This window comes from Oryx dammah, unplaced genomic scaffold, assembly GCF_014754425.2.
Source record: "Oryx dammah isolate SB20612 unplaced genomic scaffold, SCBI_Odam_1.1 HiC_scaffold_18, whole genome shotgun sequence".
Lineage (NCBI taxonomy): Eukaryota > Metazoa > Chordata > Mammalia > Artiodactyla > Bovidae > Oryx > Oryx dammah.
The window spans coordinates 72,394,640-72,413,428 of NW_024070202.1; the positions used below are offsets into that span (position 1 = coordinate 72,394,640).

General features: G+C 39.4%; 1 protein-coding gene across 1 annotated transcript in view; it reads left to right on the forward strand.

Annotated features, from left to right (window-relative positions):
* ADAM22 (ADAM metallopeptidase domain 22) overlaps positions 1-18,789 on the forward strand; it is a 235,196-nt gene that overhangs the window by 31,493 nt on the left and 184,914 nt on the right. Inside the window, exon 3 of the mRNA XM_040259774.1 lies at positions 7,846-7,922. Coding sequence (XP_040115708.1) covers positions 7,846-7,922 — 77 coding nt within the window. The remainder of the gene's footprint in view (positions 1-7,845; positions 7,923-18,789) is intronic.

Below are 18,789 nucleotides of genomic sequence, written 5' to 3' on the forward strand. Positions count from 1 at the left end.
CCTTATGACGGAAAGTGAAGAAGAACTAAAGAGCCTCTTGAAAGTCAGAGAGGAGGGTTAAAAGCTGGCTTAAAACTCAACATTCAGAAAATGAAGATCATGGCATCTGGTCCCATCACTTTATGGCCAATAGACGGGGAAACAATGGAAACAGTGACAGGCTATTTTCTCGGGCTCCAAAATCACTGCAGATGGTGATTGCAGCCATGAAATTAAAAGACTCTTGCTCCTTGGAAGAAAACTTATGACCAACCTAGACAGCATGTTAAAAAGCAGAGACATTGCTTTGCCAACAAAGGTCCATCTAGTCAAAACTATGGTTTCTCCAGTGGTCATATATGGATGTGAAATTTGGACTAAAGAAAGCCGAGTGCTAAAGAATTGATGCTTTTGAACTTTGGTGTTGGAGAAAACTCTTGAGAGTCCCTTGGACTGCAAGGAGATCCAACTAGTCAATCCTAAGGGAAATCAGTCCTGAATGTTCATTGGAAGGACTGATGCTGAGGCTGAAACTCTAATACTTTGGCCACCTAATGTGAAGAACTGACTCACTGGAGAAAACACTGATGCTGGGAAAGATTGAAGTGGGAGAAGAAGGGAACAACAGAGGATGAGATGGTTGGATGGCATCACCAACATGATGGACATGAATTTGAGCAAGCTCTGGGAGCTGGTGATGGAAAGGGAAGCCTGGCATGCTGCAGTCCATGGGGCTGCAAAGAGTTGTACACGACTGAGCAACTGAACTGAACTGATTATTGGACTTTGAAATATTTTGTAATAATTTGGTTAATGATTTCTTTTTTTGACTGTGAGTTTCCTGCATGCTATGTATGACTCTTCTTTATTTTCCCAAGGCCCTGTGTATTTCCTGAGGTATGGTCAGTGCTCCACAAAGGTTGAATACATTGTAACTTTCCTTCAGTTTTCACAATAAAGCTATAGAAGTGTTTATTATTATTTTTGGTCTTTTAGAGGCAGAGACTTTCAGTTCAGAGACATTAAACAATTTGCCCTAGTTTGTTCCATTAATAAATGGAAGACGTAGAATTCAAAACCAGTCTGCTTGGCTTTAAAGGCTATGTTTTTTTGTTTTCTTTCATTTTGTTTTTACATGTTCTGTTGTTGAACACTATTTGGTTCTTACAATGTTAAATGTAGAAGGTTGGATTTTAAGAGCACTGTGGTTAAAGATAGTATGTAAAGTAAGTGTCAAATATAGTGTAGATTAGGACAACCATGGGTATGATTGAGTTAACCAGATGAAAAGAGGAAGGTATTTAACATAGAGTGATAGATATAGAATTAAGGATAGAAAGCACTAATGTCCTCACATATATTCTTTTAATTTATGTATTAAGTAGATCTACTGAGTATAATGCTCTGTTAAAAATGCTGTGGTTATACAATTCTGCTGCAATAAGTTCCATATCTTAACTAAGTAGACAGGGGAAAACAATATTATCGATGTGGTTGTAGGAAACTCTAGAATGAGGGGTCTTAATGTTAATAAGCTATATCAGTCTCTTTGAGCTGTTTTGTCAGAAGTTTGCATAAGGTAGAGGAGTAATTACAGAGAGGTTATGGTGATTCTTCAGTTGCCTTGTCTGATGTAGCAAAACAGAGAAAACAGATAAAACTAATTAGTGGTGGTTTTTTTTTTTATTGAACTCAAAGTATTGGATGCAAAAAAATTGCACTTTTATTTCTTAAAAAACAAAGTAGAAGCAATAAAATGTCAAAAGGAATTTAGGATGCAGAATAGCTGAAGACTCTTGTTACATGCATTGAAGACTTCTTTTTAATTTTGTTAATTATTTACAGAAGTATCCTGTTGCACAATTCCGTTTGACTGGTAATACTCTCACTCCATGAATATTCATGGATTCATTATTTAGATTGGCTTAATTAAAAATCCAACTACCTGTCTTTCTCCTTGTGTCAAAATTCTGATTCTACTGTGAAAGTTTTAGTGCATCTTTGTTTTAAAAAAAAAGTTGTAAATAACACAAGCTCGAAAAGTTAATTTATAGCTGCTCTTTGGATTCTGTAGGTTGGCCCTAGTTCATGGGCTCTGGGAGAACTGAAGAGAAAAAGACAGGCTGCCAAGAAGCAAAATGCATGAGGAGCATGGAGGTTATATTAACTTCACATTTAAATGTTAGCTCTTGCCCGTGAATAATAAATAGGCCTCAATCTGGGGATTGTATCAGGTTTTCTGGTCCTAAAATCCTATGATTCATTTTTGAAATTTGAAATTTAAATTATCCTTATGTAATTATATTGATTTATTAAGTTTTATTGCCATCTGGTTAGTTATTTTATATTTTTCCATTTTTCTCCCTCAGTCTTTTTTCACAGCTATGAACAAAGTCAGCCTCACTGCTTAAAACACAAACATTTCACCATTACCTTTGTAATTTTTTTCCCTTAAAAACTGGTTTCTATGTGTGTTGTAAACTATAATTCTTAATTTCTAAGGTTGTGGTTTGTGTCAGATGTGGTAATGTTTTTGACTTTTCTGATGGAGTCAAGAGTTCCAAAGATTGTTTGTCATGGTTTGATTGTCTTCTCATGTGCTCTAAAAGTGCTCTTTAGAACCCAGGAAAAACTGCAAGCACCTCCAAACTGCAAAATGAAAGCAAAGAGATGAAGCGTGGTGGGAAAAACCTGCCAGGAGGTGAAATGCTGCCCTACTACCAATATGATTTGGAAATGACATTGCCCACATGGCTCAGTTTCTCTATTTGTAAAATAAGGATGTACTTTAAATGAGCTACAGGGGTTCTCTCAATATTATTCTATGGTAACAAAGCATTTAAGATTTTAAAATCATAAGTCATTCTTACATAGTAATTTGAAAAAATACATTTCTGCAAAATAATAATTTTCAAATATCTCTAAGAGTCATTGCTACCTTTGAATCTTCTAGTTAAAGTTAATAAATATTAGAATTAGGGGAGCAATATATGTTAGGCACTCTCCCACCAAAATAAAGAGGAAAATCTTGAGTAGATTAGTTCTCTCTTCTTAAATATTTTCTTTTCCTTTGAGCTAAGAAGGTAAGGTTTAAGATTAACTTTCTGTGAGCTGTCCTGGCTCACTTCAAAAGTGTTGAGTAATATGCTGGATTATTAATATTGCCTGAATTCAGTGTAATTCTACTTAATTTAGTATTTCTCCAAGCTAACCTGAAGACGTAAATACGTTTCTTCTCTTTGGCCTACTGGTTAAGTCAGACATATGGGGATTGCAAGTACCCAAGTGGTAGGAGATTATCCAGAATGCAAGAAAAAAAAGGCTAATGTGTATGTCAGTGATCACCACTGCAAGTTTGGTTAGGCTGGGAAGTCCTATATTTGAACTTTTATTTGTTTGTCTGTTTGTTTTTGTTTTGGCCATGCAGCTTGGCGTGTGGGATTTTAGTTCCCTGACCAGGGACTGAACTTGCACCCTTTGCAGTGAAAGCATGGATTCTTAGCCACTGAACCTTCAGGGAAGTCCCTCTGTGTTTGGAGTTTGATCCTTGTACCTTCCTGAGTGTCACCGTTGCAAGTGCCTTGGTTTTTAACCAAGCCATGGAGGAAAATGACATTCACTACTGATGCGATCAACTTGGTCTTGGAGTTACTTTTCTAAATGTTCAGGGACATTGCTAGTGATGCTTCATTAGTTTCCCATGGCTGCTGTAACATGTTGTACTGAAAACTTAATGTTAAAACAACTGAATTAATTTTCTTGCAGTTCTGGAGATCAGAAGCCTGAATTGGGTCTTAAAAGGCGAAGATGAAGGCATTCACAGGGCTATGATCCTTCTGGTGGCTCCAGGGGAGAACTGGCTCTAACTTTTTCCTTTTTCTAGTTTCTAGAGCTGCCAACATTCCTTGGCATGTGGTCTTTTCCTCACCTCAGTTTAATCTCTACTTCCACGATGACAGGGCTTCCCTGGTAGCTCAGCTGGTAAAGAATCCGCCTGCAGTGCAGGAGACCCCAGTTCAATTCCACGGTCAGGAAGTTTCCCTGGAGAAGAGATAGCCTACCCACTCCAGTATTCTTGGGCTTCTCTGATGGTTCAGATGGTAAAGAATCTGCCTGCAATGTGGGAGACCGGGGTTCGATCCCTCAGATGGGAAAATCCCCTGGAGGAGGGCATGGCAACCCACTCCAGTATTCTTGCCTAGAGAATCCTCATCACATTTCCTTCTCTGACTCTGACCTTTATAAGTCTGGGGTGACTACAGTGGGTCCACCTGGATAATCCAATATACTCCCCATCTCAAGGTCCTTAACTTGACCACATCTTCGAAGCCCTTTTGCTATGTGAGGTAACATGTTCATAGGTTCCAGAGATTACAGTGTGGGCATCTTTGGGGGCTGTTATTCTATCTATTGTCAGTTCAGTTCAGTTCAGTCACTCAGTTGTGTCCGACTTTTTGTGACCCCATGAATCGCAGCACGCGAGGCCTCCCTGTCCATCACCAACTCCCATAGTTCACTCAGACTCACGTCCATCGAGTCCATGATGCCATCCAGCCATCTCATCCTCTGTCATCTTCTCCTCCTGCCCCCATCCCTCCCAGCATCAGAGTCTTTTCCAATGAGTCAACTCTTCGCATGAGGTGGCCAAAGTACTGGAGCTTCAGCTTTAGCATCATTCCTTCCAAAGAAATCCCAGGGCTGATCTCCTTCAGAATGGACTGGTTGGATCTCCTTGCAGTCCAAGGGACTCAAGATCTACGATCTATCTATCATAGATCCTTTTTAATCATTAAAGTCATCAACCAGGTGTTACCTCCTCAGAGAGGCCTCCATACCACCTAGAACCCCATCTATCCTGGTTCCTGTTTACCCTGTTTTATTAACTCTGAGAAAAATGTGTTTATATTCTAAATTTATTTTTCATTTTGTGTCATTTTATTTAATTGTCACTTTCTGTCTCCCTCCACTAGAGGATAAGCCCCACTAGAGGGGAAACTTGGGCAGCCTTCTTCACCACTTTGTCCCCCAAATCAAAAGCATTCCAGCACTTGGTAGACTCTCAGAAGATATTTTTTGAATGAACCAATTTGCATAAAGTCTAAGGAAGCCTGTCTTACACTAAAACACTATTAATATAATCCCATTTCTTTTACTATCAGTAATACAAACATTTTTCACTAAATAGCAGTTAACCATGCTGTCAATAGATTTCTTTTTTGAATTCAAGTAACTGGTTTCTCCTCGGGACTTGAGTGAGGTCAATAAAATAAAAGTACCAGCTGTAAACTGAAGCTGCAAGAAAAAGAAAATAGAAGAATTAGAATTAATACAAATTGTAAGTGTTGAAGTGTTAGTCACTCAGTCATGTCCAACTCTTTGCAACCCCATAGATTGTAGTCGGCCAAGCTCCTCCATCCATGGAGTTCTCTAGGCAAGAACACTGGAGTGGGTTGTCATTTCCTCTTCAAGGGGATCTTCCTGACCCAGGGATTGAACCTGGGTCTCCTGAATTGCAGGCAGATTCTTTACAAACTGAGCCACCAGGGAAGCCCCACCAGGGAAGTCTTGAAAGGTGGGTAGAGCCATTTCTGGGAAATGGCTTTGGTAAAGATCACCACCTCAGGGTCTAGTTTTTAAAAGCACAGTCATGAAAGCTACATAAAAGGTTGGAATGCACAAAACTTGTGGAATTAAAGAGTAGAAGAAAGAACTGAGTGCAAATGGGATATGACTGGGTCCCTCGGGACTTGTTTGCTTTATGTCCGAGGTGGGGATGATTGTGGAGGCTCTTGATATGCAGAGAGAGAAAGTTTGTATTTGATGTAGTAGAAAATATAGGACTTATAGTTAGGATTTTATTTTGGTAAGGAGTCAGGTTTTGTTTTTTGTTTTAATTGGAGCATAATTGTTTTGCAGTGTTGTGTTAGTTTCTGCACTACAACAGTGGCAATCAGCTGTATGTATATATATACTTGTTCAGGCTTCCCAGGTGACTCTAGTGGTAAAGAATCTGCCTGGCAATGCAGGGCATGCAAGAAACATGGGTTTGATCCCTGGGTTGAGAAGATCCCCTGGAGTAGGAAATGGCAACTCACTCCAGTACTCTTGCCTGGAAAACCCCATGGACAGAGGAGCCTGGTAGGCTGCAGTCCATGGGGTCGCAAAGAGTCGGATACAACTGAGCAACTGAGCACTCATACATATATCCCCTCCGTCCTGATCCTGCCTCCCACCTCACCCCGCATCCCACCTCACTAGATCATCACAGATCACTGAGCTGAGCTCCCTGTGTTATGCAGCAGCCTCCTACTAGCTATCTATTTTCATGTGGTAGTGTCAGTTTTTGGAGAAGGAAATGGCAACCCACTCCAGTGTTCTTGCCTGGAGAATCCCAGGGACGGGGGAGCCTGGTGGGCTGCTGTCTATGGGGTCGCACAGAGTCAGACACGACTGAAGCGACTTAGCAGCAGCAGCAGCAGCAGCAGCAGTGTCAGTTTTAGAAAGATCAAAGAGGATATGAGCTGTAGCCTACATGAAAATGAAGAGTAAGGTGTGGCTCCGAGAACTATCATAGAAGAGAAGTCAGAATTTGGTAATAACCAGGGTGTTAATTGGGAACAGTGAGTAGTTAGGGGGTTGAATGTTTAATGAGGCTAAGAAGTATCCAGAGAGTTCTTCACCCTTGGGATTTCATGATGATCAGAATGTGTTAGCATTCTCCCACGCTCATTTATTTCAAAGAGTTTAAAACTGAAGGGCTATCCTTTGATTCCGGAAAGCTTTATGATTATTAAGCTCTCTCCTTTCTCCTGATACCGTAGTTTGATGAGAGTAGAAATCCCAGGTATGGTTGAGGTGCCTTTTGTGTCCCACAGAATCCTAGGATGACCCTTACTGAGATGCTCTGGTTCTTGGGGAGCAGCACCACCATCTCCCTCACATGTTACATAAATACAGTTGCTCAGATGATTTACATCTCTAAAATAGTGTTTGCTTTTTTTACTGAAGGAATTGTACATGCTTACTGCAGGAATTTTGCAGGAATTATACATGCTTACTGTAGAAATTTTAGATGCTATAGATAAATATAAACCAAAAAAAAATCAAATAATTTATAGTTCTACTGCTTAGGTGTAGTTCTGTTATATGAAGAGTTGGAATAAATAGTTTTGCTTACTCTTTTCAGTTAATGCATGTGGTTATTCAATATGTTAATATTATTGATAACACTGTATGTTTTTTAGAATCCCTTGTGATTTTTTTCTGAGAGTCCCTAAAATGGCATAGGAAATAGTGATGGGTTTTCCCAGGAAAATTTTAATGGGTGATGTTTGCAGTAGATGGGCGAGGGTTCAGTTTTTCTCCTAGGAATTGCAGAAACCTTGATGAAATCCCATTTGGTAAATTCGAACTGAACTATTACTTTTAAAGTATGTATTTGAGATAGGATGAAAAGGGTTTTTTAGAAGTTTAGATATCTTCCTTATAATAGATCACATTCATCATACTAATCTAGTCTGGCATTAACTTATTTTCCCTATTTCTTTTTTAATATGCAAAGCTTAATTTTAAAAGAGTCAGTCATTTAAACCAGAATGAAATGTAGTTCAGTCTTCTTGGAAATGAAATATTTAGTCACTTGAGATAAAGCAGAAAGGGAGGGTACTTGCCTTCCTTGGTTAAGTGGTACTTTAGATTAGTGAATGGCTTCAAAGAAGGTAAAGTTTTACTTTGTTTTTATTTCACTTCCATGTTGAATTGATTTTCTAATTAATATTATAAAACTTTCAGAGGATCATGAGATATGCTTATCATCAGATCTCCATGGCTGCATAATAAATTCCTCTTATCTTTTTGATATTGCAGTTGACTCACGTTGACCAGGCAAGCTTCCAGCTGGATGCCTTTGGAACATCTTTTATTCTTGATGTCCTGCTAAATCAGTAAGTCTTTCCTGAGCTGCTTGCACTGTTTTTAGATACACATTGAATCTACTTTCTTATCCTTCTGTAAAGTTTTGTTTGCTTCCTACATTTTACTTCATCTTCCTGTAACAGTTTGTAGTTGTTTAGTCACTAAGTCAAGTATGACTCTTTGCGACCCCATGGACCATAGCCCACCAGGCTCCTCTGTCCATGGGACTTCTCAGGCAAGAATACTGGAGAGGATTGCCAGTTCATTCTCTAATAACAGTTAAATGCTACATTTGAAACTATGGTACCTATTGACTATAAGTTATAAAGTCTGGTAAATAAAAAATGGATATCTACTTGAAATTGAACAAGTATAACAGATTCAAGAATGTAAAATTGAGGGAAATACTTTAATATTTTGCATTGTTTTGTTCTTTGATCATGTATATTAAAACGTGTAACAAAATTGTATTTCTACAATACTGATTAAAATAGTTTATTTCATATTTTTAAAATTCATGGTTTAGAACATATATGTTAGATACTTTATACTACACAATGTCTTTTAGGGCGTGCATTTCAATTTCATAGGGTGTGACTTTCCAATTTCATAGGGCATGAATAAGATTGTGTTAATATGATCTGTCTTATATTCTTCCCTGATGTAAATACTGTAAAACTGATGGTTGTATGATGCATTTTGGGCTTCCCTGGTGGCTCAGTGGTAAAGAATCTGCCTGCTGATGCAGGAGATGCAGCTTTGATCCCTGGATTAGGAAGATTCCCTACAAAAGGAAATGGCAACCCACTCCAGTATTCTTTCCTGGAAAATCCCACGGACAGAGAAGCCTGGAAGGCTACAGTGCATGGAGTCACAGAAGAGTCGGATACAACTTAGTGGCTAAAATAACAGTGACTCATTTCAGGTTTTCAGCAATTTTGATGTCATAAAGTTTTTTTAAAAAAACTCATTATGAAGGAATGCATGCTTCTTAGAAGAATAATGAAAGAACAGAAAAACCATCTCATATAATTTTACCACTTGGAGACTGATTGCCCTGTTTTAAGTTACCGTCTGTGTGCTTACCTCCCTATCCACCCTACTACCTGTTCTTCCCTGCTTAATTTTAAAAATAATATTATCACCATTTAATATAAAGTTTGACTCATGAAATTTCTTTCGAGATAGGGGCAAGAAACTCCACCCTTATTGCAGTACAAAGGATAAAATAATGGCATAAATGGCATAAATAGAGATTGTTTGGACTGAGAAATATGCAGACTGTTTTGTTTTGTTTTTTGCCTGTGATCTATATTAAACATAGGTGTCAAGTATCTATTTTCTTTATGTTGTATGATCTAGAATGATTTTATACAAAGGGTGTTTTTCCTTATTTTTATGGAGAATGTTTTTATTTCATGGTTTCACTTTATATGTTGTCTTGTGGTTATGCTGGTTCAGTTCAGTTCAGTTCAGTCGCTTAGTCGTGTCCGACTCTTTGCGACCCCATGAATCGCAGCACGCCAGGCCTCCCTGTCCATCACCAACTCCCGGAGTTCACTCAGACTCACGTCCATCGAGTCAGTGATGTCATCCAGCCATCTCATCCTCTGTCGTCCCCTTCTCTTCCTGCCCCCAATCCCTCCCAGCATCAGAGTCTTTTCCAATGAGTCAACTCTTCCCATGAGGTGGCCAAAGTACTGAAGTTTCAGCTTTAGCATCATTCCTTCTGAAGAAATCCCAAGGTTGATCTCCTTCAGAATGGACTGGTTGGATCTCCTTGCAGTCCAAGGGACTCTCAAGAGTCTTCTCCAACATCACAGTTCAAAAACATCAATTCTTCAGCGCTCAGCCTTCTTCACAGTCCAACTCTCACATCCATACATGACCACTGGAAAAACTATAGCCTTGACTAGACAGACCTTAGTCGGCAAAGTAATATCTCTGCTTTTGAATATGCTATCTAGGTTGGTCATAACTTTTCTTCCAAGGAGTAAGCGTCTTTTAATTTCATGGCTGCAGTCACCATCTGCAGTGATTTTGGAGCCCCAAAAAATAAAGTCTGACACTGTTTCCACTGTTTCCCCATCTATTTCCCAGGAAATGATGGGACCGGATGCCATGATCTTCGTTTTCTGAATGTTGAGCTTTAAGCCAACTTTTTCACTCTCCTCTTTCACTTTCATCAAGAGACTTTTTAGTTCCTCTTTACTTTCTGCCATGAGGGTGGTATCATCTGCATATCTGAGGTTATTGATATTTCTCCTGGCAAGCAGAAAGATGAAAAAATGATTATTTTGCTCTTTAAGCTTTTCCTTCTTTTTTTCTCGCTCTCCTTCCCTCCCACCCTTCCTCCATTGCTTTCTTTATCCTTCTTTCTTTCCTTCCTTCCTTCTTTTTTCTCACTCATAGGTGTCATAATATTTATTTAACATACTTTTAAGTTTACTTTTTCTTCTTAAGTTTTTAAAATGAGATAGAGGTGGTTTACAACATTATAGTAGTTCCAGATATGCAACATAGTGTTTCAAAATTTTCATAGATTATACTCCATTTGACATTATTATAAAATAATACCTATATTCCCTGTGCTGTACAATATATCCTTGTAGATAACTTATTTTATACATAGTGATTTGTATCTCTTAATCCTCTATCCCTGTGTTACCCACCCCCTTCTTCCCTAGCCCCACTGGAAACCACTAGTTTATTCTGCTGCCGCTGCTGCTGTTAAGTTGCTTCAGTCGTGTCCAACTCTGTGTGACCCCATAGACGGCAGCCCACCAGGCTCCCCCGTCCCTGGGATTCTCCAGGCAAGAACACTTGAGTGGGTTGTCATTTCCTTCTCCAATGCAGGAAAGTGAAAAGTGAAAGTGAAGTTGCTCACTCGTGTCTGACTCTTCGCAACCCCATGGATTGCAGCCTACCAGGCTCCTCTGTCCATGGGATTTTCCAAGCACTAGTTTATTCTAAATATCTGTAAATCTGTTTCTGTTTTGTCATATTGATTCTTTTTTTTTTTTTTATGTTTTAGGTTCCACATATAAGTGATAACATAAAGTATTTGTCTTTGACTGACTGATTTCTTTAAGCATCATAGGCTCTAGGTCCATCTATGTTGTTGAAAATGCGAAACTTCATCCTGTGTATATGGTGAATTGGTTACTTCTCCCAGTGTTGGAGAACTGGCCTTTTGTAGTGTTCTAGTAGCTCTGGTCATCACTGCTATGTGCTATAGGGGTTCTCCCTATGTGGGTTGTGTGGGTGCTTCTTATGTTGTGTGCTGACTGCTGTGGGCATGCTGCTTGACATGACTGGCCCCCCTGTTCAATTGGTTGCCCCTTGTGTGGAGGCTTCTGGCTACTGGCTGGTGGGGCCAGGTAATGACAAGGTTGGCTGTGGAACCTCAAAGGTTCCCAAAGGTAGTGCTGGCTCACTGGTGAGTGGAACTGGGTCCCGAGGGCTCTGACTGCAGGGCCCTGGGAATCCCAAGACTGGTGAGTGGGGCTAGACCCTAGGACCACTGTCTGAGGGGCCTGAGATGTCTCAAATCTTGAATCGGCCTGTTGGTGGGCAGGGTCTAGTCCTGGGGTCTCTGGCTACAGAATCCAGGGGTCCCAGAACTGGTGTTGGGTCACTGTTGGTTGAGGCCAATTCCTGATAGAGCTGCTGGGGGGTTGAGAATGTCCTGAAGTTGTGTTTCCATACTGGTGAATGGAGCCAGACGCGGGGTGGGACCAATGCTGAGGGTTGGGGAGGAGGGGACGTGGCAGGGAAGAAGATTCTGGGGCCGGTGTGAGCAAAGCAGAATCCCAGCGCCTCTGGCTCCAGGACCCTTGATGTTCCGAAACTAATGTTTGCATCCTGGTGTGTGGAGCCAGGTCCTGGGACCCCTGGTGGATGCACAAAGCCATGTCCAGGACTGGCTATGGACTCAGTGGGTCTTGAGGCAGCTAGCCTCCTGGTGGGTGGGGCTGTGTCTCCTCCTGCCAGTTGCTTGGCCTGAGATGTTCCAGTACTAATACCTACTGGCTGGCGGGCAGAGCTGGGTCTTGGAGCTAATAAGTTAGAGGGAGGATTCCAGAATAGTGCCCACCAGGGCCAGTGTCCACGTGGCAGAACTTGCTCCCCAAAATGTCTGCCACCAGCATCTTGGTGCCTCCTGTCTCTCTGGAACACTGCAAAATCATCAGGTAGGTCCGATGCAGGCTCCTTTCAAATTATTGCTTCTGCCTTGGGTCCCAGAGCACGTGAGATTTTGCGTGTGATCTTTAAGAGTGGAGTCTCTATTTTCCTCAGCCCTCTGGCTTCCCCCAAAAGTAATCTCTGCTGGCCTTTAAACCCAGACTTTCTGTAGGTTCATCTTCCTGGCACTGGACCTTTGGGCTGGGGGGCACAGTGTGGGGCTCTGATTCTTCACTCCTAGGGGACAATCTCTGCAGTTATAGCTCTTCTCCCTTTTGTGATTTGCCCACCCACTGCTGTGGGTCTCAACTATATGGCAACTGTCACCTCTCCTACCTGCCTCCTTGCAGTTCCTCCTTTATATCTGTAATTGTAGAAGGTTTTTTTCTGGTAGGTTCTGGTCTTTCACATCAGTGGTTTCTCTGTAAATCGTTGTCATTTTGGGATGCCCTCGAGAGGAGTTGAGCCCAGGGTCTTCCTACTCCACCATCTGGGGATCTCTTCAACCTAAGCTGTTTGCTTTATGAAGCAATTCCAGGGCTGTGGAATAGGTTGGGTTTTTTTTTTTTTTCCTCTTGTTTTAAACTGGAGGCAAGTCAAGTCCTTGTGTAGCTGAATTCCAGTTGCAGAATGGATCCCCAAAATATGTATTTTTAGATTGGAAGGAAGGAAAAGTGTCATTATATAATACTGTTTCTGAATGTTCAGGAAGCAAGTTTGTCTGTAACCAAATTATATAATAGTTCAATCTTTGGGTCCTAACTCATACAGGCAGCAGATAAAGACTATGGGATGGTTAAAAATGAAAAGAACAGTCAGTTCCTGTATTATCAAGACTAGGAAGGGTGGGAAGCAGTTCTCAACGCCTTTAAGGGGTCATACAGTTCTGGAATTTCACTCTTTTGGACAGATATGTTAATAAAACCAAACATATGCCTGTCCTGACCTGATTTGGCCTGGTCAAACAAGTCTTGAGGCCAATATTGGATTGTTCCAGAGGTCGGCAACTGGTGTTACACTTTACTGTGAACCATTCCTCAGAAAGAAAAAGCTTAATAAAGACATTTAACTCTATTATTGAAACAATTCAGGCCAAGTCTGTTCCTGTAACTCTCTCCTTTCTTCTTTAAGAAGTAGATGATTAAACTGTGTAAAGGAATGCAAAAATACTGAAAATATTTTTTATTGTAGAATTTTTTCTACAGTAGGTGGCCTGACAGATGTAAACCACACATACACATTCATGTACACCCCACACCCCACACCATGCAAGGAGCAAATATTCCACGTGAACTGTGGTTGGTTGTTCTAGGATGTGAAATATATAACAGTAAAGAGAGAACCCATCTGTTTTTTTGTCGATGATTTTTTAAAATTTTATTTTATGTTGAATTATAGTTGATCAAAAATGTCTATTTCAGGTGGGTGTACTGGAAAGGGATTCAGTTATACACATATACATGTATCTATATTCTTTTTCAAATTCTTTTCCCATTTAGATTATTAGATTATTGAGTAGAGCTTTCTGTACTATACAGTAGGCCTTTGTTGTTTATCTATTTTAAATATAGTAGTGTGTGTGCATTTGGAAGAGATTCTGCTGTCCAGCTATCAGATCTTAGGATGATCCAACTTGTAAATTTTGACTTTTTTAAATAGATTGTTTCCTCTTCATCTTCTTATATCAGTAACAACAAAAAAATAGTTTCTCTCACTCTGTGATTCTTTTTTTTAAATTAAAATTCTTTTTATTGATGTATAGTTGATTTACAGTTTTTTAAAAATTTATTTATTCATTTAAATTGTAGGCTAATTGCTTTACAATACTGTGGTGGTTTTGCCATACATTGACATGAATCAGTCATGGGTGTACATGTGTCCCCCCGTCCTGAGGCTCCCACCTCCCTCTGATATCAGTTTTTTTCCTACTTCACCAGAGCACTGGGGGTAGGAAGGACACCAAAGACTCAAACATAACAGTAGATGGCAGTAGATGGGTTGCCCATGCAGATAGGAGGTGATGTAGAGCCAGGGTTTGGGGATGGGGATGTGGTGGGAGGAGAAACAGGAGAAAGCTCAGACAAGGAACACCCAAATTCTATTCAGATGGGCAAGTCCAGTCTTCTTTCATTTAGGGGAATCACATGCTTGCTTTCCACTGGGACTCTTGAATTTGCAATAAAACTGGGAATCACGATAAGTAAAAGACAGGGCATGAATTCAACTGGAACTGAAGGTTAAGTCTCATTTACTTAACCATGTCCTATTTTCAGTGTGGTAAATAAGATGTTTACCGTGTGGATAAAAATAAGTGAGGAGGATAAGATTATAATTAAATGACGGTGTTATGTGATGATAAAGAATAACATAAGAGATTTCTCACTGTTACTAATAAATCTGTAACTATCTTGTTTAACATAATTCATTATGGTAAATATTTGTTTATATGTACATTTAATACAAATTATTGTGTAGAACACAAATCTGTGTTGAATAGTTCTTATCAATAATGGTCCTTACCTTCATTTTGTACATACATGTAGGTGTATATAAATATATGTGCCCATGTATGTATACACAAGATGCACACACACATATGTACATAACACATATGAATGCAGACACACGTGTACATAATTCATATGTATACATGTGTGTTCATTTTTAAACCTTTACTAAATGGTAAGAGTTCTTCTTTCCTCATCTTCCTTCAGTAGAAATGAGGGAATAAGTATCCTATTCTTAGGGAGCCTGTATTCTAGTCAGAAAAAGCAATGAACATGTTAACAAACAAAGTAATTTTGGACAGTGACGGTGCCAATAATAGCAGGTGCCTGATGTGGAGGTGAGGATGCTGTCTGAGCAGTCTTTCCATCCATATCATTGTGGTTGTTGCTGTTGGTTTTCTTTTTTTTTTTAATTTAAGCAGCAGTTGTTATCAGGCCATCTCTAAGAAGATGACATTTGACTGTAAGGGCAGAGAGAAAGAACAGTGCATGTCAAGACCTGGAGGCAGAAGTAAGCTTAGTGTGTTTGAGAGACAGGAAGATGGCTTAGAAGATTGCAACAGGAGCCAAGAGGTTATTAAATGAGGTTGATGGTGTGTGTGTTAGTTGCTCAATCATGTCTGACTCTGTGACCCCAAGAACTGTAGCTTGCCAGGCTCCTCTGTCCATGGAATTCACCAGGCAAGAATACTGGAGTAGGTAGCCATTCCCTTCTCCAGGGGATCTTCCCAACCCAGGGATCAAACCCAGGTCTCCTGCACTGCAGGTGGATTCTTTACCATATGGGCCACCAGGGAAAAGTTTGATGGTAGAGAGACCCAAATCATGTAGAAAACTAGAAGGATTCTTTTCGGCCACAGGAAAGACTTTGAATAATAGTCTAAGCAGATGTAACTAATATTTTTACACCATAAGTTGCATCATTCACTCATTTCCATACTGACTTACTATCCTTTCTTCATCATATTTAGTTTTTGTATATTTTACTGTCTTCTCAAGGCAATCTCTTCTAAAGATCTGTTCATTAGTTATTGGGCCTAGTACCACTATACTATTTATCGTTGCTTTTTAAAGTGTTCTAACATCTAGCATGGAAGCCTCTCTTGTTAGTTTCATTTTGCAAAATTTCTTAAGATATTTTTGCCTGTTCTTAGTAGGAAATTTAGGGTAATTTTGTCACTGTCTTTTTAGAATTTTAACTAGACTGCCACTAAACCTATAATTTAATTTGAGAAAAGTGCACCTTTTATAGTACTAAGTCTTTCCATCTATATCATTGTGATTGTTGTTGTTGTTTTTTAAATTTAAGCATCTTTTTTTCTGTCTCGCAGTAAAATTTAGTACTTTGGTTTTTGTAGGTCTTACACATTTCATGTAGAACATATTCATGGGAATTATGTTTTCTTGTTGCTACTGTGGAGATTTTTCCATCATATTTTATAATTAATTACTAGTATCATTCTTAATATTACTAATGGCTATTCATTATTTCTTTGGGTTTTATAGTTTGATAGTAACATGATTGGAAAATCATGAGAACTTTAGTTGTCTTTCCAAGACGATAGTTATTACTGTTACACACTCTAGTGCTTTTTCTAGAAGTTCCTGAACTCTGTTATTTGATGATAATAACATTTTTCTCTTGGTTCTTTTGAGGATAGGAGTATCTGTAGAATTTGTTGTTAAGCAGGATGTTGATTCTTGATTTTTGAGAGATAGTCTTTATCATGGCATCCAGTCTGATCACTTCATGGCAAGTAGATGGGGAAACAATGGAAACAGTGACAGACTTTATTTTTTTTGCACTCCCAAATCACTGCAAATGATGACTGCAGCCATGAAATTAAAAGACACTTACTCCTTAGAAGAAAAGCTATGACAAACCTAGACAGCATATTGAAAAGCAGAGACATTATTTTACCAGCAACGGTCTGTCTAGTTAAAGCTATGGTTTTTCCAGTTGTCATATATGGATGTGAGAGTTGGACTATAAAGAAAGCCGAGTGCTGAAGAATTTATGCTTTTGAATTGTGGTGTTGCAGAAGACTATTGAGAGTCCCTTGGACAACAAGGAGACCAAACCAGTCAATCCTAAAGGAGACCAGTCCTGAATATTCATTGGAAGGACTGATGCTGAAGCTGAAGCTCCAATGCTTTGGCCACCTGATGTGAAGAGCCGACTCATTGGAAAAGACCCCGATGCTGGGAAAGATTGAAGGCAGGATTAGAAGGGGATGATATAGGGTGAGATGGTTGGATGGCATCACTGAATCAATGGACCTGAGTTTGAGCAAGCTTCAGGAGATGGTAAAGGACAGGGAAGCCTGGCATACTGCAGTCCATGGGATAGCAAAGAGTTGGATACGATTGAGTGACTGAACAACAAAGTTTTTATCATGTTAGATGAATATCCCATATCTTGTTTAAGTTTTTTCCTTTTTTTAAAGAGTATTAGATTTTCTTGAATACCTTTTTAATCAGTGCAATGAACATGCAGATTTTCTTAATTGACTTTTTGTGTTTTATTATGTTAATGTTTCCTGTTATGAGAAATTATTCTTGACCATAGAGGATAAACTCTACATTGGATAATGTAGGATAATTATCTATGTTGGATAATTCATTGTTTCTGGCCTCTCTACTGGTGACTATAAAAGGGAATCACACTTCCTGTTTTTATTTAAATTGCCATGGCACAAGTCCCTGCTGGTTTTCCTGCTGTAAATTGCCTCCATCTCCAAGTGTCTCTTTCCCTCAACTGTTTGTGAGGTTTGTTCTCTACTCTTTTGTCTTGCCACTCTATTCTTGCCTCAGATAGAAGCTCGTGGCAGCTGCTCTGCTGAGCACAGCTATCCTCTGCAAGGTGATGGCTGCTAACATCTGCCAGGAGTGGTCCCTCTAGGAACCCAGAAGCCCAAACCTTCTTGTGAAGGTCAGTGCTGCCACCCCATGCACAAAGACATGCCCTCTGCTTAGAGACAGGCAGAGCAGAGAGGAAGTTCTTTCTTTTTCCTGTCCAAGGTGCACCTAACCATTCTATTTCCAGGTAAAAAGCAGTTGGGCTGTCCACTCTCAGAAGGTGAAATTGAACCCCTGTTTTCAGAGTTTTGTTCTGACTTGACTCCCATGACTTGACAGTAGCTTTCAAAGGATGGCTTATTCAACTTTAAACAGTAGCCCATGTGACATACAGTCCAGACACCAAATACATCTTTGTCACAGTCGTTCCTCCTGCATGAGGGGTAGAAAAGATCAGGATTGCACAGCCTTCCTGCTTTAACTCTGGCTCCTAATTTCCTCTGATGTTGTGCTTAGGCAAAGAGAGATAGTTTTCAGGACTGGAGCAGGCTGACAAGCAACAGATGTGTAGTGGCTTAACACTGCAATTAACACCTTCAGGTGAGTGTAATTGGTTTTTTCTGCTGGTTCAAGATTTCTCCAGGGTTCGGAGAACTCCAAGTATATTTTAGGGGAACTTGCCCCTCCAAAAAGGGAAGGTTGCCCACTTACAAATTCCGGTTTCCATTTTAGAATGCTGCAACTAATTTTAAGGCAATTTCTAGCTTAAAATGATAAGATCCAGTTTTTTTCGGTACTCCATTAAAAACTACTAAAATAGTTTTGCTGTTATATTGTTTAGGACTTTTGCATCAACTGTCATTAGTCTTTTTTTTGCATCAGACATAAAAGCTATAAAAATGATATTTTCACTTATAAAGTATTCCCTGAAACATTATTTTCTGTAGTATAGGACTCATACATATATATTTTATTGTTTTAAAGTCCTTATCTTTACCCTGACTGGTCCTGTAATACTTTTAATAAATAAGACATTGATAAACTATTCTTTGATGGATTGATGTATTCATCTACTTGTTTTTAAGCCAACTTTGGGAAATTACATCTTCCCAAAATGTAATTTTTATTTTAAAATAGTCATTTCTTTCCCCCTTGGCTGCACCATACAGCTTGTGGGATCTTAGTTCCCACACCAAGGATTGAACCTGGGCCCCTGGTAGTGGAAGGGTAGACTGCTAACCACGGGAAAGCAGGGAAATGCCTGTGTGCTTTTTAGAAAATAATTTCTAAAATTTTGTCTGTACCTATTATATAATTTCTTTCTCAATGCTATTTTTATTTGTACTTATCAAATATAACTTGACATATACAGACTTTTAGAAACTAAACACTATGTTTAGAAACA